General features: G+C 40.4%; 1 protein-coding gene across 10 annotated transcripts in view; it reads right to left on the bottom strand.

Annotated features, from left to right (window-relative positions):
- TNRC6B (trinucleotide repeat containing adaptor 6B) overlaps positions 1-27953 on the bottom strand; it is a 261927-nt gene that overhangs the window by 168873 nt on the left and 65101 nt on the right. For 9 of the 10 annotated variants that reach the window (XM_027107723.1, XM_027107726.1, XM_027107725.1 and 6 more), the window contains exon 3: positions 22907-22997. In XM_027107723.1, the coding sequence (XP_026963524.1) occupies positions 22907-22951 (45 nt within the window). In that variant the 5' untranslated portion in view covers positions 22952-22997. Of the gene's footprint in view, positions 1-8395; positions 8445-22906; positions 22998-27953 lie in introns of all 10 variants that reach the window. The other variant, XM_027107722.1, reaches the window with a different exon arrangement.

The following is a 27953-nucleotide window of genomic DNA, read 5'->3' as shown; positions in this document are numbered from 1 at the left end:
CCTCAGAGTCCATTCAGAGGCTCACCCGCAGGCATTTCAGTGACTTTCCTCCATAATGTCCTAGATTTGCTCACCACCAACTTGTCCTTAGGACATTCCTGTCTTGCCAAACCCTTCTCTTTTTCTCTTCAGCTCCTGGAGTGCAGAGCTGGAGAAAGTTACAAAACTGGTTCCTTTACAAATTATACCAGTTAACTTCCACTCAGTGCTGACACTCAGCGCCTCTGCCTGGAAGGCCCATCTTCATCCTGTCTTTCTGGTGAACTTCCATTTCACCTTCAAAGACTGGCTGAAAGTTACTTTTTTTAGGAAGCATTTTCTGATATCTCCTGGCACTTCTTCCTCCTCCCTTCCAGGTGCTCCTTCCCAGTAGCTCTGTAAGGCTTAGCCGGCAGCTATGATCCTTTGTTCACCTGCTTCCCCCCACCCCGCCAAACACAGCCTCTAACACAGCCCTTCTGGTTGGTTGTTCATTCTTTCAACACAACTGCCAAATGCCTTCTAGGTGCTAAGAACTGGGCTGAATGACTGACCTACTACACCACACTCCTCACTCATTTATCCTGTACCTTTTCTATCTCCTCAAAGACTCTAAACCCATCCACTAAGCATCCTCCCTAAGTCTTTCCTTTCTGAAGATGACAATGCTATCCCACACAAAGTCCCAAAAGCCCCTCGTTTTTTTCTCTCATGACTATATCACAAACCTCTGTGTCATTGCCCATTTGCCCCCCACCGACTGCTCTGCAAGGTTAACCTCACCACTTGTTTCCAAACTCATGACCTACACCACACTGCCTTCTCTGGGATCTCACTATCTAAGGAACCCTTCTTTCTCCCTTTCAAGTAAATTCAACTCCTCAAGCTACAAATATTTTATAATCTCTTCCATTCTGAAAAATTATTTTTGGCCTTGTGATCCTCTCCAACTATCCTCCTGTTTTTTCCCTTCCCTTTACTATCCAAATTCTTTAAAGACTAAACTACACCCCCATTACTTCTGTGTTCTCATCACTGAGCACGCTCTTCTGCTGCTCCTCCCACCAACACATATGTACCTCCCTTCTCCCAATATATCCCAATATCCTCCCAATATAAGTCACAATTTTTGTTCAAATCAATATTCAGTGCTAGCAGTGCTATTACTCAGTAAAAAACATATACAGCTGGATCATATGGAATAATTTCCTTTCTTGTACAATTTTTTCTTTTCCCTGGAACTAACAATTACTACTTCCTCTTATACTTTCTTTCAATTTTTTTGGCTTGGTATTTATTATGTATTTTTCACTAATTCACCCTCAAACCCTCCAACAGAGCTGTGAGTCTCCTCTTTTTTTTTTTTTTTTTTTTTTTTGTGGTATACGGGCCTCTCACTGTTGTGGCCTCTTCCGTTGCAGAGCACAGGCTCTGGACGCGCAGGCTCAGCGGCCATGGCTCACGGGCCCAGCCACTCCGCGGCATGTGGGATCTTCCCGGACCGGGGCACGAACCCGTGTCCCCTGCATCGGCAGGCGGACTCTCAACCACTGTGCCACCAGGGAAGCCCGAGACTCCTCTTAAATAAGTGCAAACACTTCAGGTAATCTATCAATTTCACTCCGGTCTTGGAGGCATTGCTCAGGGGTTTTCTCCTGTTCCAGCTGAGATTGTTTGCTCTCTAGGCTGCTAAATAGCTGACACTTTGCCAGGGATGACTCTTTCCCTGCATCTCTGGGATTCCTTGCTCTCTCCCCTTCACTGGAGCATCTGTTTCCATTTTCTCCCTCTTTTATGGTTTATTCCTGATTTAGGTGGAACACAGACTCCAATGATTTCCTAATAAAAGGTATACAGGAAGTGAATTTTTTGAGATCTTGAATGACTGAAAGTCCTTACTTTATTTATATATTTAACATATAGAATATTTTTACCCACATACATAATCAAATATAGAATTTCAAGTTAGTAAATGTTTTTCCCTCCAAAAATTTGAAGGCCATGCTCCACTGTCTTCTAGCACCCAGAGTTGCTAGATAGAAATTCGATAGTATTATAAATCCTAATGTTTTGGATATGACCTGTTTCTTCTCTGGAAACTTTTAGGATCCTTTCCTTTTCCTCACGTTTCTAAAAATGCAAACCACTAAGTATGGTCCTTCTTTCATTTATTGAGCTGGTACTGGGTAAATACTTGCAATCCAGAAGTTCTAGTTCTTCAGGTTTGGGATATTTTCTCTACTTATTTAAATATTTGAAATTTTATCCCCTCCCATTTCTTTTCTCTACTTCAGGAATTCCTGTTACCCAGTACTGAGTCTATAGGACTCATTCCTTAATTTTCTTCTTTATCTCTGTACTTTTATCACTTTGACTTTTTATTTTACTTTCTGGAGATTCTCGTAACCTTTCAATACTTTCAATTAAAATTTTTTTCCTGCCCTTGCAGTTTAATTTTAAGAGCTCTTCCTTGTGCTCTGAATAGTCCTTTTTAATAGTCCTGTTCGTATTCCCTGATTATATGATCCTTATTTCTGAGGATATTATGGAGTGTTTTTATTTTGTTTGCTTTATTTTCTTTCGCTCCCTGTATAATCTGTTTCCTCCAAGTTCCTCTTTGATCTTTGGTTTGGTCACTATCTTCCATTCACAGGTTTTTATCAAATGTCTGGTCATCTTCGGCTATCCACTGATTTTTAAGGGTTAAGTCCTAAAGAGCTCAAAAGTGCTTTTTGTATGTGGAGAAGCCGGGGGGCAGGGGGGGGAACATTGCTTATCCCATGGTTGGCTTCCTGGATATAAGGAGGGGACCTGGCCATTTCATTGGGAGAATACTCAGATGCCTACATCTGTATATTCTTTTCCCCCCCCTGGGCTGTTCAATTGCCCAGAGAGGTACCCCTTCAATCCTCAGCCTAACAGGTATAAGCCTGGCTTCCAGTGTTCTGGGACTGAATGGGGGAAGAGAGCTGGCACATTCTCACCTAGTATGTGACTTTGATTTAATCCTTCTGTTTTTAGTTAGGTTCTCTCCCCCTCCCCCGCCCCCTGCTTTGCCAGGGTGGGAGAGGGATAGCTATACATCCATCTGTGGATGTGAGGGGCAGGATACCTGGGACCCTGCTCCTTGTAAATTCTTCAACCAAACCTGCCATTTTCAGGGTCACTCCAAAAGCTTTCTAGCTTCCAAAATTTCGTTGGCGTCTCTTATCTACTTCACCTCCTCTTCCACTCACTTTTTTTCTGGTGGATTTATGCTTGCCGAAATCATTTTGTAAAAGTAATTTTAGTGGAGGTTTAGAAGGGAGCAGAGATTAATAACTGGGTTTAATCTACCGTGTTCAGTCTACCTTTTTTTTTGCGGTACGCGGGCCTCTCACTGTTGTGGCCTCTCCCATTGCGGAGCACAGGCTCCAGACGCGCAGGCTCAGCGGCCATGGCTCACAGGCCCAGCCGCTCCGTGGCATGTGGGATCTTCCTGGACCGGGGCACGAACCCGCGTCCCCTACATAGGCAGGCGGACTCTCAACCACTGCGCCACCAGGGAAGCCCCAGGCTACTTTTAAAACCCTTTTGCCTCTACGTTTTCCCTCTATCAAAACTGCTCTATTGCGGGCTTCCTTCCCTCCTGCCCTCCCTCCCCAGGCAACCACTAATGTCCTTTCTGTCGGCATAGGTTAGTTTGCATTTTCTAGAGTTCATATGCATGGAATCACAAGGTATGTACTCTTTTGGTTCCCTCCCCTCCTCTCCTCTCTCCTCTCTCTCTTCTTCTCTTTTCTTTGCCTTTTTGCCCTGGCTAGAACCTCCAGTACAATGTTAAATAGAAGTGTAGACAGCAAACATCCATTTTTTTGTTCTTCATCATATGAGTAAAGCATTCAGTCATTCTCCATTGAGCTTAATGTTAACTGTAGAATTTTCATAAAAGTCCTTTATCAAGTTGAGTAGCTCCTTTCTATTATTTTGCTGAAAGTTTTTATCAGGAATGGATGTAACGTCTGTCAAATGCTTCTTCTGCATGTGTTGAGTTGATCATACAGTTTTTCTTTTTTACTTTGTTATTGTGGTGAATCACATTGATTTTTTTTGCGGTACGCGGGCCTCTCACTGTTGTGGCCTCTCCCGTTGCGGAGCACAGGCTCCGGCTGCTCCACGGCATGTGGGATCTTCCCGGACCGCGGCACGAACCCGTGTCCCCTGCATCGGCAGGCGGACTCTCAACCACTGCGCCACCAGGGAAGCCCCACCTTGATTTTTGAATGTTAAACCAGCCCTACATTGCTGGGATAAACCCTACGTGTTCACATAGTATCCTCGTACATATTATTGGATTCAATATGCTAAAATTAGGTTTAGAATGTTTGCATTTATGTTCATGAGAGATACTGATCTGTGGTTTTCTTTTCTTGCAATGTCTTCGTGTAGTTTTGTTATCTGAGTAATGCTGGCCTCACAGACTGAGTTGGGAAGTACAGCTGACCCTTGATCAACACGGGTTTCAACTGTGCAATAGTAAATATTGCAGTACCATACCATCTCCAGTTGGTTGAATCCAAGGATGCAGAGGAACCCCAGATATGGAGAACCGAATATAGGGATGGCTGACTATAAGTTATACTTGGATTTTTGACTGCCCAGAGGGTCAGCACCTCTAATCCCTGCATTGTTCAAGGGCCAAGTGTATTCTCTTCTCTTCAAGTGAAATTATACTAATTCACATATAAGAATCTTACAATAATATTCTACCATGTTCCCCACCAGGTCTTCATGCCACTGTTTTCGTACAGTTCACAGATACAAATGCTATAAACCCACAATGCATTTGTATTATTTTTGTTCAAACAATCAATTCTCTTTTAAAGAGATTTAAATAATGGAAGAAAGTCACATATTTAAGCTGTGTAGTTTCCATTTTCTGAGTTCTTCATTCCTTTGTGTAGATTCATATTTCCATCTGGCATCATTTTCCTTCTCCCTCTAACATTACTTATAGTAAGGGTATGCTGGTGATAAATTATTTCAGCTTTTGTATGTCTGAAACAGACTTTATTTAGCCTTCAGTTTTGAAAGATATTTTCACTGGTTATAGAATTCAAGGTTAGCAGATTTTTCTTTCAGTGCTTTAAAGATGTTCCTCCACTGTCTTCTTGTTTGCATTGTTTCCAATGAGAAATCCTTTGTTCCTCTGTTAATAGTGTGCCCTTTTTCCTCCGGTTTTAAGATTTTGTCTATCACTGGTTTTGAGTAATTTGATTAGGATGTGCCTTGATGTGGTTTTCTTCATTTTTCTCATGCTTCAGGTGCAGCTGAGCTTTTTGGATCTGGGAATCTGTGCGTTTACAGCTTTTATCGAATTTGGAAAATTTGAGCCCATTATTTCTTAGCTATTTTTCTGCCACACTGCCCCTTCTTCAGAGACTCCAATTACAGGGATATTAGGTTGACTGAAGTTGTCCACAACACACTGATACTCTTTTCAATTTTTCGATTTTTACTCTTTGTGTTTCATGTTGGATAGTTTCTGTTGGTGATTCTTTATATTCACTAATGTTTTATTCTACAATATCTAATCTGCCACAATTCCAACCAGTATAATTTTCATCTCAAACATTATAGTTTTCAACTCTAGAAATTTGATTTGGGGCTTTTAAAAAATATATTTTCCATGTCTCTGCTTGACTTTTTGAACATCTGTGTCAACTATGAGTTGGTTTCAATTGATTTGTTTTTCCCTTCACTATGTTTGTATTTTCCTGGTTTTTACATGCCTGAAAATCTTTGCTTTGAATAACAGACGTTGAGAATTTTTGCTGGATCCTGAATATTTCTGTATTCCTATAAATATTTTTGAGTGTTGCTCTGACATGCAGTTAAATTACTTTGAAACAGTTTGTTCCTTTTAGGTCTTGTTTTTAGAATTTGTTAAGACAGACTTAATAATTAGTTAGGGCTAATTAATTATTCCCCACTACTACGATGAGAACTCTACCAGTACTACTGCTGAATATACTAGTAATGCTCCATGAATTACGAGGTTTTCTAGGCTGTAGAAACAGGCACGATTACTGACACTGTTTGAGTGCTAGACACTGTTCCTTCCAATCCTCTTGGAGGGGTGCCCCTCCTGCCTCAGCCTTGAGTAGTCACATGTATGTGCCAAAAAGTACTTTGCTGAATACACAGGTGAGCTCTCCTCAAATCTCCAGAGTTCTCTTAGCAGCTCTCTCCTTTCCAGTACTCTGTCCTACAAACTTTGGCTGCCTCAGTCTCCCCAGACTCTCAGCAATGTTGCCTCAACTGAGAGGGTCCACTGGGCTTTGCCTGGGGTCCCCTTCCCTGCACTGCGGCCTGGAAGCTCTCTCTCAAGCCAGTACGCTGGGGTAGTCAGAGGACTCACCTTGTTTTCCATTTCTCAGTGATCACTGTCCTTCATTACCTGATGTCCAGTGTCTTGAAAAACCACTGTTTCAAATACATTTTGTGTGTATATATATATAAAATAAATTTATTTATTTTTGGCTGCGTTGGGTCTTCATCGCTGTGTGTGGGCTTTCTCTAGTTGCGACGAGCGGGGGCTATCGTCGTTGCGGTGTGCGGGCTCTAGGCACACGGGCTTCAGTAGTTGTGGCGCATGGGCTTAGTTGCTCCGCGGCATGGGGATCTTCCTGGACCAGGGCTCGAACCCGTGTTCCCTGCATTGGCAGGCAGATTCTTAACCACTGTGCCACCAGGGAAGCCCCCATTTCATATATTTTAAAAACTGTTATTTCCAATGGGAAGGTAAATCCTGTTCCTGATACTCCATCTTGCCCATTTGGCCTCTGAATTTATTCCTTTGGCTTAGAAAGCTTTTCTCTCACATTGTTACATGAAAGCTTCCCTCAACATCATTTAGGTATCAGCTCAAGTGCCATCTCTTTGAAGCGATGAATGAATCCTGACCACCCCAACTGAAAGAGCTTCCACATTCAGTCACTCTCTAGCATAGCACACATCACTATCTGAAGGGATCACTTATTTATGTGTTTTGTTGCCTGCCTTCCCCCCACCAAGAATGCAAACACCTTGAGGCAGAGACTTTGAATGTCTTATTCATCATAAACTGGGCGCAAGATGTTCGATAAATATTTGCTGACTCTCTAATTTGCTAATCTGTGCTTCTCTTTCTTCTACTCTCTAAACATTTATGTCCCCAGGTTCTGTCCTTGGACCTCTCTTCACATTCTGCCATAGCAATACCATCTAATCTCACAGTTTCAACTATAAAATGTGAGTGATTCCCAGTCCTGTATTTCCAGCCCCTAGCCCCGTATTTTCACCTGGCTGACAAACAGGTATCTGTGGATAGCTTGCCACCGTCTCAAACTCTGTATGTTTGATACAGAATTAATCCTGTTCCCTCCCAAACTTGTTTTCTTCCTTATGTTTCCTATTTGACAATGGCATCCCCATCCTCCCAGTCATTTAGCTTGACACCTTGATGTTACCCTTGATTTCTCCATCTCCTTTTCTTCCATATCAAATTAATTGCTAAATCCCATCCGTTTTATACATGTTACACCTTTCCAACCACCCCCTCCATTCCAGGTACCCCAGATGGTTTAAAAAGAAAACATATATATTTCCTGAAATATAAAGCTGAGAAGGACAGCTAATATTTTGCATGACAGAATCAATATTCAAAATGATCTTAGCAGACTATGGAGAAGGGTGGAAGCTCCTAACACTGTTTTTTGTTTTTACTGAAAATCATTCACTTACAGAAAAATATACAATCCTTAAGTGTAGAACTCAATAAACTTTAGATATGGTTGCACCCATGTAACTATACAGTTCAAGACAGAACATTTCCACCTCCCCAGAAAATTCTATATGCCCCTTCCCTTGAATTCTACCCCCTATACCCCAAGTAACTATTCTATCACCATAGATGAGCTTTACGTGTTCATAAACTTTATATAATTAGAATGTACACTTTCATGTCTGTCTTTTTTCACTCAATATAATGTTTTTGATATTCACCCATGTTTTATGTGCATCAAAAGTTCAGTTTTTAAACTTAGCAGTACTTCATTGAACAAATATGTTTATTTATTCACCTGTTGATACACAGTTGGGCTATTTCTAATTTGGGGCTGTTATAAATAAAGCTACCATGAACATTCTCACGTAAGTCTTTTTGTGAATATATGCAGTCATTTCTATTGGGTATACGTCTAGAATGGAATGTCAGGGTCATAAGGTAGGTGTATATTTAACTTTACTACAGACTTGAGAAATAGTTTCTGAAGTAATTGTACCATTTTACACTCCTTCCAAAAATGTATGAGAATTCCAGCTGCTCTATATACTTATCAACACTTAGTGGGAGCTCCCTGGTGTCCTAGTGGTTAGGATTCCGGGCTTTCACTACCGTGGCCCGGGTTCAGTCCCTCGTCATGACTGCAAGCCCTGCAGCGTGGCTAAAAAAACAACAAAACACAGCACTGTCAGTCTTTCTGAACTATAGTGAGTATGTAATGATATCACATTACAGTTTTAATTTTCATTTCCCTTATGCATAAGAATGCTAAATATCCTATTTTCATGCCTATTTGAATATCTTATTTTGTGAAATGCCTATTTAAGCCTTTTGTCCACATTTTCAGTTGAGTTGTTTGTCCTTTTCTGATTAATTTTTAGAAATTCTTTATATATTCTACATGTGAGACCTCTATTAGTTAAACGTATTACAAGTGTTTTCTCCCAGTCTATAGCTTTTCCACATTCTTAATGGTTTCAGCTGATCAACAAAAGTTTAACCCTTTTTTTAAAATGAACTTCAACCGAGCTACTTCTCTTTTACGGTTAGTGCTTTCTGCAAGCTACCTAAGGTCATAGAGACACTTCTTGTGTTATCTTCCAACAAAGCTTTACAGTTTTAGCCCTCACATTTAGGTCTATGATCCATCTCAAATTAGATCTTATGTATGGTATATGATACAGGGATTATGGTTCACATATTTCCATATGGTCACGTATTGGCTCTAGCACTGTTTATTGAAAAATCTTCCTTTCCCTCATTGAATTAATTACTCTTTTTAAAAACCTCCTTAAACTGCGAAGTCTTATACTTTAGATTCAAAACAATCAGTTGTAAAACTGTAGGATGGGCAAGACCAGTATAATAGCCGTGTATTGGATAATGTGGTTGACTCACACAAAGAAGCACTTCTCGCTTAGCAAGGGAATCTACAAATTTTAGCTGACACATATTCTAAAGTCCTTTGAAGCTTATTGTGACCATGTGATTAAATTCTGGTCGAAGAAATATAAGCACAGTGGAATGTGCAACTTCCACAAAGTGTTTCAAGGGAAGTTTTCTCCTCTTTGCTGGATGGAGCCCAGACATGATGGTTGGGGCTAGAGCAAAACATAAGGCGGAAGCAACATATTGAAGATGAAAGAACAAAACAGAAGACATCTGAGTCCCTGTGGCCATACCAGTCCTGGGCCACCTACTCAAGATTTTTGAGAAATTTATGAGAACTGTCATCATATATTTGATAGAGTGGTCTGTAGAATACTTTTTATCCTTCCTTATTCTATATGGCAGAAATAAGAATAAGCTGTGTTGAAGCTACAAGGTGGGGGGGGGGAGCACAGAGAATAAAATAACAAACACACCCATGTAACCATTACCTAGATTTAACATATTTGCTTCGTTATATTTGCTTCAGGTTTCTCTCTTTTTTTTTAAAGAAATAAAATACAGTGAAGGTATGGTGAAGGGTTGAGGCCCCCCAGCACAGTCTTTTCCAAACCCAATCCCTTTCCTTCCTCCTCAGACGTAATAACCCTACTTTGAAGTTCACGTGTGCCTTACCTCTCAGAGAGAACTTTAACAATTCACTGGTTCTTCCGCCTCTGAGTGCCCCTTAGTTCAGCTTTGGTCTGCCTATAACCAGCATAGGAATCACCTGGGGTGCTTGTAAAACATAAATTCCAGGGTCCCAACTCTTGAGATTCTGTTTCAATAAGTCCAGGGTGGACCTTGGGCACTTTCATTTTAAAAAGCACACAATATGCAAATCAAAACCACAATGAGATAGCATTTCATATTCACTAGAATGGCTAGAATAAAAAAATACAATAACAAGTGTTGGTGAGGATGTGGACAAATTGAATCCTCACACATTTCTGGTGGGAATTTAAAATGAGGCGGCTTTGGAAAACAGTCTGGCAGTTCCTCAAAAAGTAAAACAGAGAGTTACCACATGACCCAGCAATTCCACTCCTGGTTAATGAAAAGCATATGTCTATACAAACTTACACAAAAATGTTCACAGCAGCATTATTTGTAACAGCCAAAAAGTGGAAACAACCCAATTTTCCATCACCTGATGAATGGATAAACAAAATGTAGTATATATAATAAAATATTATATATAATAAATTGTATATATTGTATATAAAATATTATATCATATATGTATACAACAAAATATTATTCAGCCATAAAAAGGAGTGAAGTACTGATACATGTTACAACATAGTTGAACTTTAAAAACATACTAAGTGAAAGAAGTCTCACACACAAAGGACACATATTGTATGATTCTATTTATATAAAATGGCCAGAATAGGCAATTGTATAGAGACATAAAGTAGACTAGTGGTTGCCTGAGGTCAAGAGGAACAGGAATGGGGAGTGACTGATAATGGCTACAGGGTTTCCTTCTGGCAAAATGAAAATTTTCTTAAATTAGGTTGTATTATTTTTTAGATTCCACATATAAGTGATATCATAACACTGTTTGTCTTTGTCTGACTTAATTCACTAAGCATAACATTCTCTCATTTTTTTAATATAAATTTGTTTATTTATTTATTTTTGGCTGTGTTGGGTCTTCGTTGGTGCATGCAGGCTTTCTCTAGTTGCAGCGAGCGGGGGCTACTTTTCATTATGGTGCGCGGGTTTCTCATTGCAGTGGCTTCTCTTATTGCAGAGCACGGGTTCTAGGTGCGCGGGCTACAGTAGTTGTGGCAGGCGGTCTTAGTTGCTCCGTGGCATGTGGGATCTTCCTGAACCAGGGCTCGAACCAGTGTCCCCCGCATTGGCAGGTGGATTCTTAACCATGGCGCCACCAGGGAAGTCCCTCTCATATTGTTTCAAATGGCAGGGTCATTCTTTTTACAGCTGAGTAATATTTCATTATGCATATATACATAACCATTCATCTGTTGATGGACACGGGTTGCTTCCATATCTTGGGTCGTAAATAGTGCTGCTATGAACATTGGGGTGCATGTATCTTTTCGAATTAGTGTTTTCATTTTTTTCTGGACATATGCCCAGGAGTGGAATTGCTGGATCATATGGTAATTCTATTTTTAGGCATTTTTAAAAATAAATTTATGTATTTATTTATTTGTTTTTATTTTTGGCTGTGTTGGGTCTTCATTGCTGCGCATGGGCTTTCTCTAGTTGAGGCAAGCAGGGCTACTCTTCATTGCGGTGCGCAGGCTTCTCATTGTCGTGGCTTCACTTGTTGCAGAGCATGGGCTCTAGAGCGCAGGCTCAGTAGTTGTGGCACACGGCTTAGTTGCTCCGAGACGTGGGATCTTCTTGGGCCAGGGATTGAACCTGTGTCCCCTGCATTGGCAGGCGGATTCTTAACCACTGCACCACCAGGGAAGCCCTATTTTTAGTTTTTTGAGGAACCTCCAAACTGTTTTCATAATAGCTGTACCAATTTACACTTCCACCAACAGTGTACAAGGATCCCCTTTTCTTCATACCCTCTCCAACGTTTGTTATTGTACACTTTTTGATGACATCCATTCTGACAGGTGTGAGGTGATATCTCATTGTTGTTCTGATTTGCATTTCTCTAATAATTAGCAATGTTATTATTTCATGTGCCTGTTAGCCATCTGTATGTCTTCTTTGAAAAAATGTCTATTCAGGTCTTCTGCTCATTTTTTGAGTCATTCGTTTTCTTCTGATATTGAGTTGTATGACCTGTTTATATATTTTGGAATATTAACCGCTTGTCAGTCACATCATTTGCAAATATTTTCTCCCGTGGGTTATCTTTTCATTTTGTCAGTGGTTTCCTTTGCTGTTCAAAAGCTTTTAAGTTTAATTAGGTCTCATTTGTTTATTTTTGCTTTTATTTCTTTTGCCTTAGGAGACGAATCCAAAAAAATATTGCTATAATTTATGTAAAAGAGTGTTTTACCTATGTTTTCTTGTAGGAATTATGTGGTTTCAGGTATTACATTTAGGTATTTAATCCATTTTGAGTTTGTTTTTATATATGGTGTGAGGAAATGTTCTAATCTCATTGTTTTACGTGTGGCTATCCAGTTTTCCCACCACCACTTATTGAAAAGACTGTCTTTTCTCCATTGTATATTCTTGCCTATTTTGTCATAGATTAATTGAACGTAGGTACATGGATTTATTTCTGGGCTATTCTGTTCCATTGATCTGTGCGTCTAATTCTGTGCCAGTACCATGCTGCTTTGCTTACTGTAGCTTTGTAGTATAGTTTGAAGTCTGGGAGGGTGATACCTCCAGTTTTGTTCTTTTTTTTCTCAAGACTGCTTTGGCAGTTTGTGGTTCCATACGATTTAGGATCCAATCCAAGAGCATGGAATATCTTTCCATTTCTTTGTATCATCTTCGATTTCCTTCATCAATGAGTTTTTAGATTATAGGTCTTTCACCTCCTTGGTTAAGTTTATTCCTCGGTATTTTATTCTTTTTTGATGTGATTTTAAATTTTTTTTTTTTTTTTTACTTTCTCTTTCTGATAGTTCATTATTAGTGTATAGAAAAGCAACAGATTTCTGTATATCAATCTTATATCCTGCAACTTTGTTGAATTCATTTATTAGTTCTAATAGTGAACTGTATACTTTATTTTTTTAATTTTAATATAATTCTTAAAGTTTACTTTCCATTTACAGTTATTATAAAATATAGCCGATATTTTGAATTGTATACTGTAAATGAGTAAATTTTATGGTATGTTAAGCATATCTTAAGAAAACTGTTAAGAAAGAAAAGAAAAATATCCAAGGTAAGTCTTATGTATACAGGCATACCTCAGAGATTGTGGGTTTGTTTCCAGACAACCACAATAACGCAGATATTGCAATAAAGCGAGTTATATGATTTTTTTGGTATCCCAGAGCACGTACAAGTTATGTTTACACTATACTGTAGTCTATTAAGTGTACAGTAGCATTATGCCTAAAAGAAACAATGTACCTTAATTAAAAAATACTTTATCGCTAAAAAAATGCTAACCATCATCTGAGCCTTCAGCAAATTGTAATCTTTTTGCAACAGTAACACTGAAGATCAGTGAGTACAGATCACCATAATGAATATAATAATGACAAAAAAGTTTGAAATATCATGAGAATAACCAAAATGTGACACAGAGACCCGAAGTGAGAAAATGCTGTTTTTGAAAAAATGGTGCCGATAGACTTGCCTGACGCATGGTTGCCACAAACCTTCAATTTGTAAGAAACGCATTATCTGTGAAGCAAAATAAAGCAAAATGCAATAAAATGAGGTGTGCCTGTACTAAAGTGACACAAACCTGAATTAGTTTCTACTGTTCTTATACTTGGACCTTTTCTCATTTCCCAGGTCCCATCTATTCTTATATGCTGAGAACTCCGAAGTATATACCTTGATATCCTCTCTTCTGAGTTCCAAGATGCCTACTAAATATCTTCTCCTGGGGTGCCTAAAGGCACCTCAGTATTTCAAAATCCAAACCCTCCATACATAACCCAGTTAACCACCACAACAATAATAGTTAACAACAGCTACAACAAACCTTGCTCTATCTCTTATATTATTGCATGTATCATTCAAGCTGGAAACTCCAGATTTGCCTCTAAGTGCCGCCATCCCATTCTTTCTGAACATTTCTCCTGTTAGTCCTCTCCTCTTTAGACCCACTGTTATTGCCTGATTCCAAGCCTTCCTCAATCTGACTCTTACCTGGTCTCCCTGTATCCATTTTAAACCCTGTCTGTAACCATTTCTCCACCCTGCTGCTACAGTGATGCTTCTAAAACACATATCAGACCAAGTTTCTCCCCTTCTAGCTGTACCCTATTGCCTGCATGGGATTCTGTCTAACCTCATGTCTCACAGTCTCACACACACATCCCAATGCTCCAACACCTCTCCTCAAGAGAAGTGTATGACTCTGAAAATGCACAAAGCACCCTCTTCCCTCATATGCATTCTTCTACACCCAGGTGAACTTTCTAGGAAGCTTCTCTGATATAAGTAAACAGAGTTGATTACTCTGCCATATGACTTCTTCAGGATGGAGTACTGAACTTAGTGTGGTCTCTGGAGTCAGACAGACCTGGAATCTAATTCAAATTATGTTGTTTGCCAGCTATGTAAACAAATGGGAAAAATACCTACCTTGCATGGTTTCTTTCCCAGTCTGCTCTTAAAATACCAGAATCTATAAAATCCTGTTATAAATTTGGTAAGTCAGATTCAGTCTAAGGTAGAAATATCCTGAACTTAAAGAAGCAAAAGACTGTCTAAATCATCTCATTTAATTCTCTTTAGTGTAAAGCAGTCAATAGATCACTTTATTCTTTGTAGACAAAGACTAAGTTTACTTGTTACCTTTAGTAACAATAAAGGGAATGTTACAGCTAAAATGTTGACTTCCTGATTCAATAAATATTTTTTATTTGTAGTAATTAATAGAGATACATGGGCATTTAAATCTATAGCTATAACTTTTAAATCCTAGAGTTTATTCATTTTTACTGTTTTATTATAAATATTTAAATATACGAAAAAAGTACAGAGAGTAAGATTACAAACACCCAACTGCTCAGTTTTATTATAAACTTTACTATAGTTGCTTAGATTTTGCTTATTAAAAAAAAAAAATCCAAGCCTACAGCTGCATAATCTCTATAATTAGTAAGCCAACACGAATTCATTTAGACTATCAACCTAAATTATACTAAATTTAAACTGAGAAATAGCTGTGGAATTGAAACTAAGAATTCTAATCCATCCTCACTGAGAAATATGTATAATGGAAGATTATATCAGTGTTTATTAGAGACTTACCCAGGAATGCTGGGTTTTGCCTCCCAATTCATATGTCTTTTTTTTTTTTTTTTTTTTGGCCACATCGCACAGCATGTGGGATCTTAGTTCCCCGACCAGGGATTGAACCCGCACCCCCTGCATTGGAAGCGTGCAGTCTTAACCACTGGACCGTCAGGGAAGTCCCTCATATGTCATTTATGGGATCTACTTCCTCATCTCTGGTCCCTGCTATCCTACTCAAAGAACTCAAGACCCAATGGAAATCAGTCCATAGGCTGGGTTGGGCTAATCAGATTCTCTTTCTTTTAGAGAATTTGAGGGTCAAGATGCAGATATTCTAGTCTGTCCTCTACATCAACACCAGCTATCATAAGAAAGCAAACCATAGGGACTTCCCTGGTGGCACAGTGGTTAAGAATCCGCCTGCCAATGCAGGGGACATGGGTTTGAGCCCTGGTCCGGGAAGATCCCACATGCCTTGGAGCAACTAAGCCCGTGTGACACAACTACTGAGCCTGCGCTCTAGAGCCCATGAGCCACAACTACTGAGCCCACGTGCCACAACTACTGAAGCCCATGCGCCTAGAGCCTGTGCTCCGCAACAAGAGAAGCCACCGCAATGAAAAGCCCACGCACCGCCACGAAGAGTAGCCCCTACCTGCTGCAACCAGAGAAAACTCGCATACAGCAACGAAGACCCAATGCAGCCAAAATATTAATTAATTAATTAATTTTAAAAGATGCACTTAAAAAAAAAAAGAAAGCAAACCATAAAGTAAAATGCACATATCTCTTCCATTCTTTAAAAATCTGTTGCCTATTATAGAAGGGTGGGGAGGGATGGATTGGGAGTTTGGGATTAGCAGATGTAGACTATTATATAGAAAATGGATAAACAACAAGGTCCTACTGTATAGCACACAAACTATACTCAGTATTCTGTGATAAACCATAATGGAAAAGAATATGAAAAAGAATGTGTGTGTGTGTGTGTGTGTGTGTGTATATCTGAATCATTTTGCTGTACAGCAGAAATTAACACAACATTGTAAATCAACTATACTTCAATAAAATAAAATCTAAAAAAAGATATCTGTTGACTATTATTAAAACTCCTTAGCCTAAAATTACCTGGTCTCTGCCATTACCTCCTCTTCAACCTAGCACCCAACACTCATATCACTGTGTTGTGGATTAAAGATGACCCTAAATTTTCTGCCAGTCCTCTCAATGAGAAGTGGGATCTGTTTTTCCTTCTTTTGAATCTAGAGTGGCCCTATGACTTGCTTTAATTCAACAGAAGGCAGGGGGAGTAAAGCTGTGTGACTTTTGAGGCTGGACCTTAATATAACTCAGCTTTTGCATGCTGGGAATGTTCCCTCTTGGGAGTCCAGTCTCCATGCTGCGAGAAACCCAAGCCAGGTAGAGAGGTCATATGTAGGAGACCCTTGACGCTCGGGTCAACAGCCTTAAGCTAAGCTCCCAGCTGACAGCCAACATTGACTGCCAGCTATGTGAGTGACCCACTTTGGACATTTCTGGCCAGTTGGGCCTCCAGATGATGGCAGCCCTTGCTGACACCACTTTGGGCCCTACTGAGCCCAGCCAACTACAGAGTCATGAGAGTTAATAATAAGTTGTGGTGGTGGTAGTGGTGGTGTGTGTATTTGTATGTTTTAACGTATATAACTTTTATTTTTAAGAACAGGTTTAGGTTAACAGAATTAAATAATTAACTGAATGATTACAAAGGTATATCTTTTTTAAACAATATCTTAATTACAAGGAATAAAACAGAAGGGAAAATATAAATAAATAGCTACAATACAAAATATGTCAGTAAATCCACACTAGAATGGAAACGCCCTGGTAACACAGAGTCCCACTATGGAATAGCTAGCCCAGGCACTAAGAAACTGATCACTGCATTCAGAAAGTCAAAGCCACAATGTCAGATAAAATAGTACCTGTTTTTAGATTAATGTGACAACATAAGCACAAAAATACTAAATAAATTAAGTTACATGAGTCTCTCTCTAAGAGAACTGTGCCAATGAAGTTCATGCTCCCACCTTTGGATTTCTGATACGGCATCAAAGACTTTTTTACAGAACATAATTTTCATACTTAACTTCTGAAAATGTGGAACAATAAGACAGATTCATGGGTAACTGTGTTAATTCTATTCAAGTTTCTCTCTCACAGACCCAGCAGGGAAATTAAATAAGCCCTGAAGTAGTCCTTGGGAAAAATATAAGGAATAGTCACTGTGCCTCCAAAGGATATATTCAGGGGCTTCTGAAGTTTTACATTAATAATAACTCTGTCAACTTGCTGTCCTTCAGCATTTACAATAGAAGCTTTCATTAAAATAGCAGAACTCTGTTTGAGAAAGTGATTAGGTCACACAAAATTATATTTAGTGACCATTCAGGGAACAAAGCTAGTTCTAAACTAACGTGAAATTTAACATTCTTTTTTCTTGCTTCCATTTAAAATTCTTGCGGCTCCAATAATCAAAAGAAAGAAAAATCACAGGTCACTGAGGCAGCTCTGTGTGTCAGCACCCAGCACGGTTCCTGGCACATAATAGATGCTCAATAAGTATTTGCAGAATTAATGAGAAGAAAAGAGGAGGGAGGAAAGGGACGTAAAAAAAAAAAATAAGCAAGGAAAAATGGAAAGAACGCTTGTACGTAACTACAGATTCATCTATGGCCAACCTACAGCCAACTGTCAGAAACCACCCTCTGCTTTTTATCTTTCTAGCACAGACACAGTCTCTAAACTCAAGAGACTGAAATGTACATCTCCCAACTCTTGAAGAATATATAATCCCCAGTCCATCTCTGAACTTAAACAAACATCTCTCTCCAAAAAAAACTATGGAAGATGTTGCAAAGTTTCAGAGAATACTTCTTCAAAAGGAGCATCAAAATTCTCCAAGAAGACTTCCTTTGTCAGTCCTGTCTGACCATAAGCATCCCTCATTTCTGTTTGTACAACACTTACATGGGTATTTTTAAAAACTGCATTGACCCTTTCATTCACTTATTAGATTTCTTAGCACCTTCTCTACAAACGCAATTCCAAAACTTCCCCTTAAAAGGAAACCTAAACTCGTCATTTCAAGTCCTTAATTGTGCACTCTAAACTCTCCAAATAACAATGACTTCTGTTCCAGAGGCAACATGAAGAAAAGCTGAACCCCGCTTTCTTTCTTTCCTCCTCTAAATATCTCTCCGCCACCAGACAGGAGTCAGAAGGGCAGGGTTCAGGCCTGAGCCCAGGCACCACCACAGCAGCAAAGGCCGGCCTCACCGATCCCCGGGGCTTCTTTCAAGCTCACAAGCATGGTGAACCTCTTCCAGAAACACACTCTGCCTTCCTCCACTCATTTCTTTCCTCTTTTCTCAAACATGCATGGGCCTCCTCCATTAAAAAAAAATCTTTCACTTGAACTAGTAATGCCTCCTTCTCACTTCATTTACTTCTAAATTTCCTACAACTGGATAGTAGACTACAGCCACAACTCTTACTTTTTTTTATCATTTAATTTCTTTTTAACCCATCAAATTAGTTTCTCATCCTCTTACTCTTGCAGACCATTAATAAATTCCTTTCAAAAACTTTCTTATTATGGGGACTTCCCTGGTGGTCCAGTGGTTAAGACTCTGTGCTCCCACTGCAGGGGGCGCAGGTTCGCTCTCTGGTTGGGGAACTAAGATCCTATGTGCCGTGCAGAGGGGCCAAAGAAAAAACTTTCTTATTATGGAAAATTTCAAGTACATACAAAGTAAATACAAATGAACCCCTACGTACCCATCACCAAGCTTCAACAGTCGTCAACATTCTGTCATTCTTGTTTCAGCCATACTTACATCCATTCTCCATCCCTATTTAATTATATTATTTTACAGTTTTCACAGGGAAATTGTACCTGGAAAGTTGTAATTTTTATTGTAAATGTAAATTATAGAATTATAATTTTGACAAATGGATATACCTGTATAACTTACACCCCTATCGGACATAGAACGCCTCCATCCCTCCAGAAAATTTTCTTGCGTCCCTTCTCTTTAATTAATTCTTCAAGAAACAAATCCAGATGCATTTTCTCAGTTACCAATCTCCTTGGCTTCTTAGCAGCATCTGACAGTACTGATTCTACCTTTTTCTTGAAATTTGCCTCTCGATTTTATGAAGCAAAGTATTCCAGTTCGGGCTTCCCTGGTGGCACAGTGGTTGAGAGTCTGCCTGCCGATGCAGGGGACGCGGGTTCGTGCCCCGGTCCGGGAAGATCCCACATGCCGCGGAGCAGCTGGGCCCGTGAGCCATGACCGCTGGGCCTGCGCGTCCGGAGCCTGTGCTCCGCAGCGGGAGAGGCCACAGCGGTGAGAGGCCGGTGTACCGCAAAAAAAAAAAAAAAAAAAGTATTCCAGTTCATCCTCAAGTCATGTCAGCTTTACCACCAAAATACACCTCAAGTCTGTCTTCCTCCACGTCAGTGCAGGATGCTAATCCATCTTCTCTCTCACCTGGGTGACTGACTACGACTGTCTTCTTTCTCATTGGTCTCCCTGCTCCCACTCTTGCTTCTCTCCGACCCATTCTCCACACAGCAACCAGAGTGATCTTTTAAAAATGCAATCATATCACGCTACTCCCTAACTTAACAGCCTTTTATGGCTTCCCAGTTGACAGAAGATAAATCCACATTCTACATCAGGGCCTTCAAGTTCTTGCAAGGTCTTGGCCTCCCTGTATAACTTCCTATCACCGCTGGGCCTCACGGGACTTTTGATAGTTCTTGGAAGAGGTCAAAGTCTTTTGAAGCTGTTTCTTCTGTCTGGAATACTGTTCTTCTAGCTCTTTACACAACTGGCTCCCTCGGCCTTTACCTCTCAGCTGAAATGCCACCTTTCCAGAGTGGCCTTCCTTGACTAACCTAAGCTTGTCCTCCCAGTCACCCTATATTACATTATTTTATTTTCTTCATGGTGTTGACCATAATCCACAATTACTGTCTTTATTTACATTTGTTTCTCCCACTGAAACATAACCACCTCGAGAGTAAGAAGCCCGTCTTTTCTATTTATTGTTGTGTATCCCCTAATAGCACATGCTCAAGAATTATTTATTTTTTAAAAAATGGATACACTTCAGTATCGTTTTATAGAAAAGCCCCACTTTTTCTCAAAACCAGTTACCTTTCCTGACTTCTTTCTGTTAACAGAAAACCACAAATTATGTTACCATAGTACTATGATAAATTCCTGCATTAACATCAAATCATTCGGAATATAATAAGATTTTAAACAAAGAGAAGCAGAAGAAAGAAAAAAGTCATAAAAACATAACTTAAACTAAGACTGATGAAAACAAAGTTATAATCTAATTTTTAAGAACAAAGCACCGGGCTTCCCTTGTGGCACAGTGGTTAAGAATCCGCCTACCAATGCAGGGGACACGGGTTCGAGCCCTGGTCTGGGGAGATCCCACATGCTGCAGAACAACTAAGCCCGTGCACCACAACTACTTAGCCTGTGGCTCTAGATCCCACGAGCCACAACTACTGAATCCTGCGCCTAGAGCCCGTGCTCCGCAACAAGAGAAGCCACTGCAATGAGAAGCCCGTGCACCGCAACGAATAATAGTCCCCACTCGCTGCAACTAGAGAAAGCCCGCACCCAGCAACAAAGACCCAATGCAGCCAAAAAAAAAAGAACAAAGCATCTACTTATTATAAGTATAAAAGGAATATTCTTTTATTCTTTAGTCTGATTCTAAACTGATAAAATATTCAATAATTGAAAATCAAGAAATGCAATCCTTCCTCCCCTGCTCCCAGAAAGAAGGTAGAAACTGAATCTCTGGTACAATTAAATATTCTACATTGGTCTAGTTACATGCCTGTCAAGCAACCTTCCAGTTACAACCTAGCTTTCTAGGGAGAGAATGTACTAACCAGAAGATCCAAGAATCCAGTCTTCCTTAACATTGTAGTTCATTATAAATTAATTAATTAGTGTCTTGGGGAAGGGTCTGTGGGTACTATAGAAATCCTGGGGTTTGTGTATTTTGGGTGACCTGGGTGTGTGTTTGGGGGAGATTCCTAGAGTGTGTCCAGATGTCACATATTCTGACTCTCCCTAAATCAGATTCAGGATCTAGATGAGTCTGATCAAAGTCTATAGGCTTCTCCTTTGGCTACAGAAAGAAGGAAGAGATCTGGTGAGGGGGAAAAAAACAAACAAGAAGACAGGATGACATCTGTCCTTCTACCTAACACATGGACTGCAGTGAGGGGGGATTCAGAAAGAAGCTGAAGCATCTTTCACAAGGGACCCTGAGACTCAGGGCACAAACCGTGCTTCTCTGAAGCCCAGCCCACAAAGCCCAACAGAGCAGAGATGGGGGCGGCCTCTCTAAAACTTGGTGAAGTGTTTGTTGTATGAAGCCAATAGGCAGCGAGGACTGATCTGATGGGAACCCACAGACGTCTTTTTTAATAATTTATTGATGTGAAATCCACATAACAGAAAATGAACAATCCAGGGGCATCTGGTATATTTACAATGTCGTACAATCACCACCTCTATTGAGTTCCAAAACATTTTCATCACCCCAAACAGAAACCCCATACCCATTAAGCAGTCACTCCTCATTCCCCTTCCCCTCAGCCAATCCCTGGCAACCACCAGTCTGTGTTCTGTTTACGGATTTATCTATTCTACATGTTTCATATAAATGGAATCACACAATATGCGACCTTTTGTGCCTGGCTTCTTCCAATTAGCATGATGCTTTGGAGGTTCCCGGTGACATCTAACCCCTCTCCACTTTTGCTCTGGTGAAAGAATAAGCTTTCCCACAGAGAGTACCAGTAGCAGTGGCAGCAGAAAAGGGACAGCCCTCAGGAGGGTTCAGAGCAGATAACATGCTGGGCACTGTCCAGGACACAGTGTGAGATACCCTCAGAGCTCCCAGGGAGGGACAGGAGACAATTTTGACAGGAGAAAGAGGGATGTGAAAGTGATACCGAGGGTTCCGTATAACCAGGAAGAGAAACAGCCAAGGAGACTCTGGACATGAAGCCAGATATATACAGATATAGATAAACACATACATAACTACTTATACACAGGTGACAATGATAGCACTCATTTAAGCTTTAGCTTGAAAAACCGAACCAATTACCATTTAAAAATTTATAATTAAAAGTGTCTAAAGGGCTTCCCTGGTGGCGCAGTGGTTGAGAGTCCGCCTGCTGATGCAGGGGACACAGGTTCGTGCCCCGGTCCGGGAAGATCCCACATGCCGTGGAGCGGCTGCGCCCGTGAACCATGGCTGCTGAGCCTGCGCATCTGGAGCCTGTGCTCCCCAACGGGAGAGGCCACAACAGTGAGAGGCCCGCGTACCACAAAAAAAAAAAAAAAAAAAAGTGTCTAAAAAATTATCAGTGATACCTCTGTGTAGCAGGAATAAGGGACAGAGTTTTACCTTTTACCTTATACACTTCTGATTTGTTTTAATTTTTAAAATAAGTATATACAACTTGCATAATAAAACCTTAAATTAGTCTACAAATGAATCATAAATTTTTCTATGAGTTCAGAAAAATTTGTTTTAAATTTGTCACCGAGTGTAACAAAAACGGATAGTGAGAAGAAACAAACTCCTCTCAATCTTAGGTTAGGTTCTAATTTAAATCAATCAAATTTCTAAATTCACCTAAAACATAACACCCACTCTGTTCAATCACTGCTCCTGTTGTTTAATTTCTACTCAAATTATTTGCACCTTTAGTAATTCACTGACCTTGGAACTGCTTTCTTCTGATACTTCTCCCTCATTGGTCTGCATGGGAACAGACTCTGTGCAAAACTCTGCAGAAACACACAAATACTGCCTAAAAGAGGTAAGAAGAGAAAAAAAACACATAAGGAATTCAGTGTGAAAATCTGTTTTCTCAGACTATACTGAAATTCTGTCACTGAGACCATAGATACTGTGAAGCAATGACCTTAAGTAATGTGTGTGCGCACGTGCACGTGTGTGTGTGTGTGTGTGTGTGTCTGTATACACATGCATCCTAGATAAGAAAGGAGGGAGAGGGGTAGGGAGAGAGTTTTCCCCACCTTAGGGGAGAATAATTAGGACAGGTTTAAGACACTGGAATATTAAACAGTTCTAGATGTCTTTCCTCTTTTTGACTTTTGGCAGAGGTAATAGTGAAAATCTTCAGCAATTCATACAGTACAAACACTGACCTGTCAGAAAAGAGGCCGACCTAAGTAGACTAGGGGACCAATTATGCTGTAGCAGGTCATACTGTCTGGCTATTAGGCTAGGCTATTGAAAGTATCTGGGTTTCTTGGGTTTATAATTTATGTTCAACATTTATGGTATTTTATAACTGAAATTAAGGTGTACTCTAATGGTTGATCCCACCTTTTTATTTTAAGAAAATCTGCTTAATAAAATAAATGTCAGTTAATTTATTTTTATATGAGAACAGACTATTCATAGGGCAAGAGAATAAAAAGTAGTAATTTTTCCTCTAAGAAGAAGATGAGTCCAATAAAAGTGTTAAAAGTTTATGAATTAAAATGTACCAGGGGCTTCCCTGGTGGCGCAGTGGTTGAGAGTCCGCCTGCCGATGCAGGGGACACGGGTTCGTGCCCCAGTCCAAGGGGATCCCACATGCCGCGGAGCGGCTGGGCCCGTGAGCCATGGCCGCTGAGCCTGCGCGTCTGGAGCCTGTGCTCCGCAACGGGAGAGGCCACAACAGTGAGAGGCCCACGTACTGCAAAAAAAAAAAAAAAAAGTACCAAAAAGAAACTACTAAAAGTTGATGCAACATTCAAATTAATTCACTAAGTACGTAATTATTAAGGAATAAGTACTCAAACTGATACAAAGCAAATCTCCATTATAATACAGGTATGAATATTTCAAAGCCTTTCAAATATTTCAAAGGGCTCATAGCTACAAAATATGAAAGCTAAAAAGACGTCTGACAGTGAATCCTTTTGGTGTGCAGAGAAATCTTTACGAATACAGCAGGTCTGGGGGCCTCGCAAACTCGTTCTGGTGTAGGCTTCTCCATAACCAAGACCTGAGGCCGAAAAGGTACTGAGTATCTCTGGAAATCTGCGTGCTTACCTGTTGGGTGGGAAAGGGCATCGAATACCTACTGTGCTCACCTAATAAGGTTTTTTGGGAAGCAATGTGTATTTATGTAACGAAATGTAAAATGGTACAGTGGAAGCCCCTTAACCAACACCAATTCACTCACTCCGCGTGAACCGACGCTGTCCATTCCCTCTGTAAAATACACAGGTGAAGCTCACAGAAAGTGAAACTGGCTTTCTCTAGTTGGTTTTGTCCCTCCCCTGTTTATGACAGTTGTGCAAAAGCAGAATTACTCTTTCTATAAAAACTAAATTGACAGCACTGGAAAAACTCGATAACATTAACTAGGAAGATCTGGTATACAAATTGCTTCACAAAAGTCTTTTAAGTTCTCGTTCTGCTTTACTGAAATAGAGATTGTATTTCATAGATGATACATTACAGGCATAGCTGACCAGAAAAGACACCCCCATTATTTCTGTGCCGTTTTCGTTTGAATGCGCTGGAAAGAAGAACGCTTCTTCCCCTCTCCTGAGGTTTCACTCCTGGCTCCACTCCATCCACACATTCCACCCCAGTGGAGGTGCAGGATCTTATCTGAATGGTGAGTTCAGAAGGAGAAACAAGGTATGTGAGCTCAGCCCCTTCTGTCTCTTACCTTCGGAAGCCAGCTGTCCCTCAGGAGCACGCATTGTGCTCCACTCTCATACCCATCAGTACAGGTCCCTCACGTAAACCTGTGACAGGTTAAGTCTGCTGAATTCTGAGCTTCACTGTTAAGACTCTTGCCCATAGATGTAAGCTGCATTCTCCAAAACAGCTTTATTAGTAATAAAGATGATATTTTGGTCTCCCAAATGCCCTACTCTTCTATTTCTCAATGGTATAGAACTCAGCCTAGGGAAAAGGTGCTATTTATTAGATCTCTCAAAGACCTAAATCTGGCACATGAGACTAGAGTCTTGATTAATAGACATGAAGCAAAATTTGGGGAGAAAAATACACGTGAAATTTCTGAGGCTTCTGTTGGGCCCAGGACTCTGGGCCTTGGTCTTTTGTGAGGGGGCAAAGTGCTTTGACCTTATAGAGGTTTACGTTAGTCCACATGAGTTTTTACAGTTATATACTAGCTTTTAACTACTGAGGCTAAATTAGAAGTTTATAAAGCATAGGGGGGCTTCCCTGGTGGCACAGTGGTTAAGAATCCACCTGCCAATGCAGGGGACACGGGTTCGAGCCCTCATCTGGGAAGATCCCACATGCCGTGGAGCAACTAAGCCCATATGCCACAACCACTGAGCCTGCGTTCTAGAGCCCGCAAGCCACAACTACTAAAGCCCACGTGCCTAGAGCCCGTGCTCCACAACAAGAGAAGCCACCGCAATGAGAAGGCCGTGCACCGCAACGAGGCATAGCCCCCGCTCGCCTCAACTAGAGAAAAGCCTGTGCACAGCAATGAAGACCCAACGCAGACAAAAATAAAATAAATTTTTTAAAAAAAGACAATTTTATAAAGCATAGGCCACACTGTATTTTGACCTTAGTGTAACTGTAGTTATGGCAACTCTGTCTTCAGGTATGTGGCTGTTTCTATAGAGACAAGGCTGCATGCACCAGGCAGAGAAGCCTGAGCAAAGGCTTGGGGGCTTCACCGGCCTCAGCAAAGCAACAAGCCACAACTGGTCGTGGCGGCAGCAGTGGTGGTGGTGGCACTGAAAGCTCATCTAAATGTCAGCTGTGCAAGTGGCCTCAGCATACATCAGCCACTCTGGCCTAGCAAGCAAATGCCAGCTGTGCTGGCCTCAGCAAAGGCAATAGGGCATTATCAGGCTTGGGTGGCTTCAAAGCACAGAAGGCTGCTGCCTGACCTTGAATTATGCAGGCACAGCTTTTCCTAAGCAGACATGGCTGAGGCAATGATTAGACTTTAGGGAAAAGAGACTTTCTTCATACAGGCCTTTTAGATATTTAGCGAGTACAACCATTATTTGCTGCATATAAGCTGCAAGGCAGCTGAATTTCAAACAGCACATGTGCTATAAAACCAGTGAAGTTCTATGTTTAAATAGTTTGTTCTAGGCTTATATAGGCAATTCAAAGGGGAAATGGAAATTGAGAGGTTTCTCACTAAATGTCATACTGATGTCCTTAATTTGCTCTCTCTTTTTTTTTTTTTGGTTGATTTTGAACTATCCTTAATGTTTTTCAATGTGTTTCTTGAGAAAGCCTCTAAGACATTCTTGTTTGAAGTCGTGGCTTATAGTTGTGTCTAAGGGTCTAAATCAGTTTTACCGCCCTTTTGACAAAAACGAAGGTGAATAAAGTAGGTGACCGATGATAGTCTTGACCTGGCACAGTGCTTCAGCACACACAGGACAGGCCTCAGCAGACGTTAACGAGCAAATACGAGTAACGTCATGCAGCCTCTGTGCTCGAGCTTCTCTAAAGAAGTTGGCAAATATGTTCATATTTTCAAAGTCCTCCAGGATCCAGCCCTCACCTGTCTCTCCAGCACCATCGGCCAAGGTCTCTTTGTTCACTTTGTTCCAGCCATAGTGAACTACTTACAGCTTCCCAAATATGCCAGATTGTTTCAGGTTTCCATGTTTTTATTCATGTTACTCCCTTGGTCTTTCCTCTCCCTACTTCTCATTCGAGACTCAGCTTTCATAAAGTAATTCCTGTCTCACCTCTAGGCAGAACTGGTGATTCCTTCCTCAGTGTTCCCAGTGGATCTTGTTTGAATTTTACTACAAGATCTGTAACACTGTATTGGATTTATTTACTTACATTAATGCCTCTCCTATTAGATTATCAACGCTTTGATACCAGACACTATTTCTCATTAATCTCTGTATTAACAGATTACGTAAAACTGTGTACCCAGCATTTAATAAGTATCCAATAAATTTCTATGTAAGAATGACTGAATTAATCAACTAAAGCCTTTTTTGTTTAAATTGCAATAGGTATTTATTCAATAAATATTTACTGGGTCCCCACCACATGCCAGATGGTGCTGGGCTAGTGTGGTGTAGTAGAATGAGCTTTGGCTTTGAAGGAGCAGAACCATTATTCTTTGTCATTTCTTAGCTGTATAATCTTGAGCAAGTTACTTAACTTTCTAATCTTCATTATTTTCATCTATAAAACTGGTCAGAGGAGGTGTTACAAGAATGAAGTTAAATAATAGGACTTCCCTGGTGGCGCAGTGGTTAAGAATCCACCTGCCAATGCAAGGGACACGGGTTCAAGCCCTGGTCCGGGAAGATCCCACATTCCACAGAGCAACTAAGCCCACGTGCCACAACTACTGAAGCCTGTGCACCTAGAGCCCGTGCTCCTCAACAAGAGAAGCCACTGCAACGAGAAGCCCGAACACCACAACGAAGAGTAGCCCCCACTCACCGCAACTAGAGAAAGCCCACGTGCAGCAGTGAAGAGTCAACGCAGCCAAAAATAAAAATATATAAATTAATTAATTAGTTAAAAAAAATAATATACGTATAGCACTCAGCAAGGTGTCCAGAAGCAGCCAGTAGGCACTACAAAAACAGTTCCTTTCCAAGAATTCTCAAAGGGTTTACAGACTAGTAAAGGAGACAGATACAAATAACTCTTAAAATAACGAATGCTTCATTGCTGTAACAACAACGGGTGCTCTTAGAACACAGATGAAAAAGAATTTCTGCCAGGAGAGTACAAGAAGGAAGAGTAAATAGTTGCATTC

This window comes from Aethalodelphis obliquidens, unplaced genomic scaffold (assembly GCF_003676395.1).
Source record: "Aethalodelphis obliquidens isolate GAN/ISIS:26980383/991018 unplaced genomic scaffold, ASM367639v1 scaffold8, whole genome shotgun sequence".
NCBI classification, from domain to species: domain Eukaryota; kingdom Metazoa; phylum Chordata; class Mammalia; order Artiodactyla; family Delphinidae; genus Aethalodelphis; species Aethalodelphis obliquidens.
The sequence above is the reverse complement of the archived record's forward strand: the minus strand, read 5'-3'. Positions and strand labels throughout refer to the sequence as shown.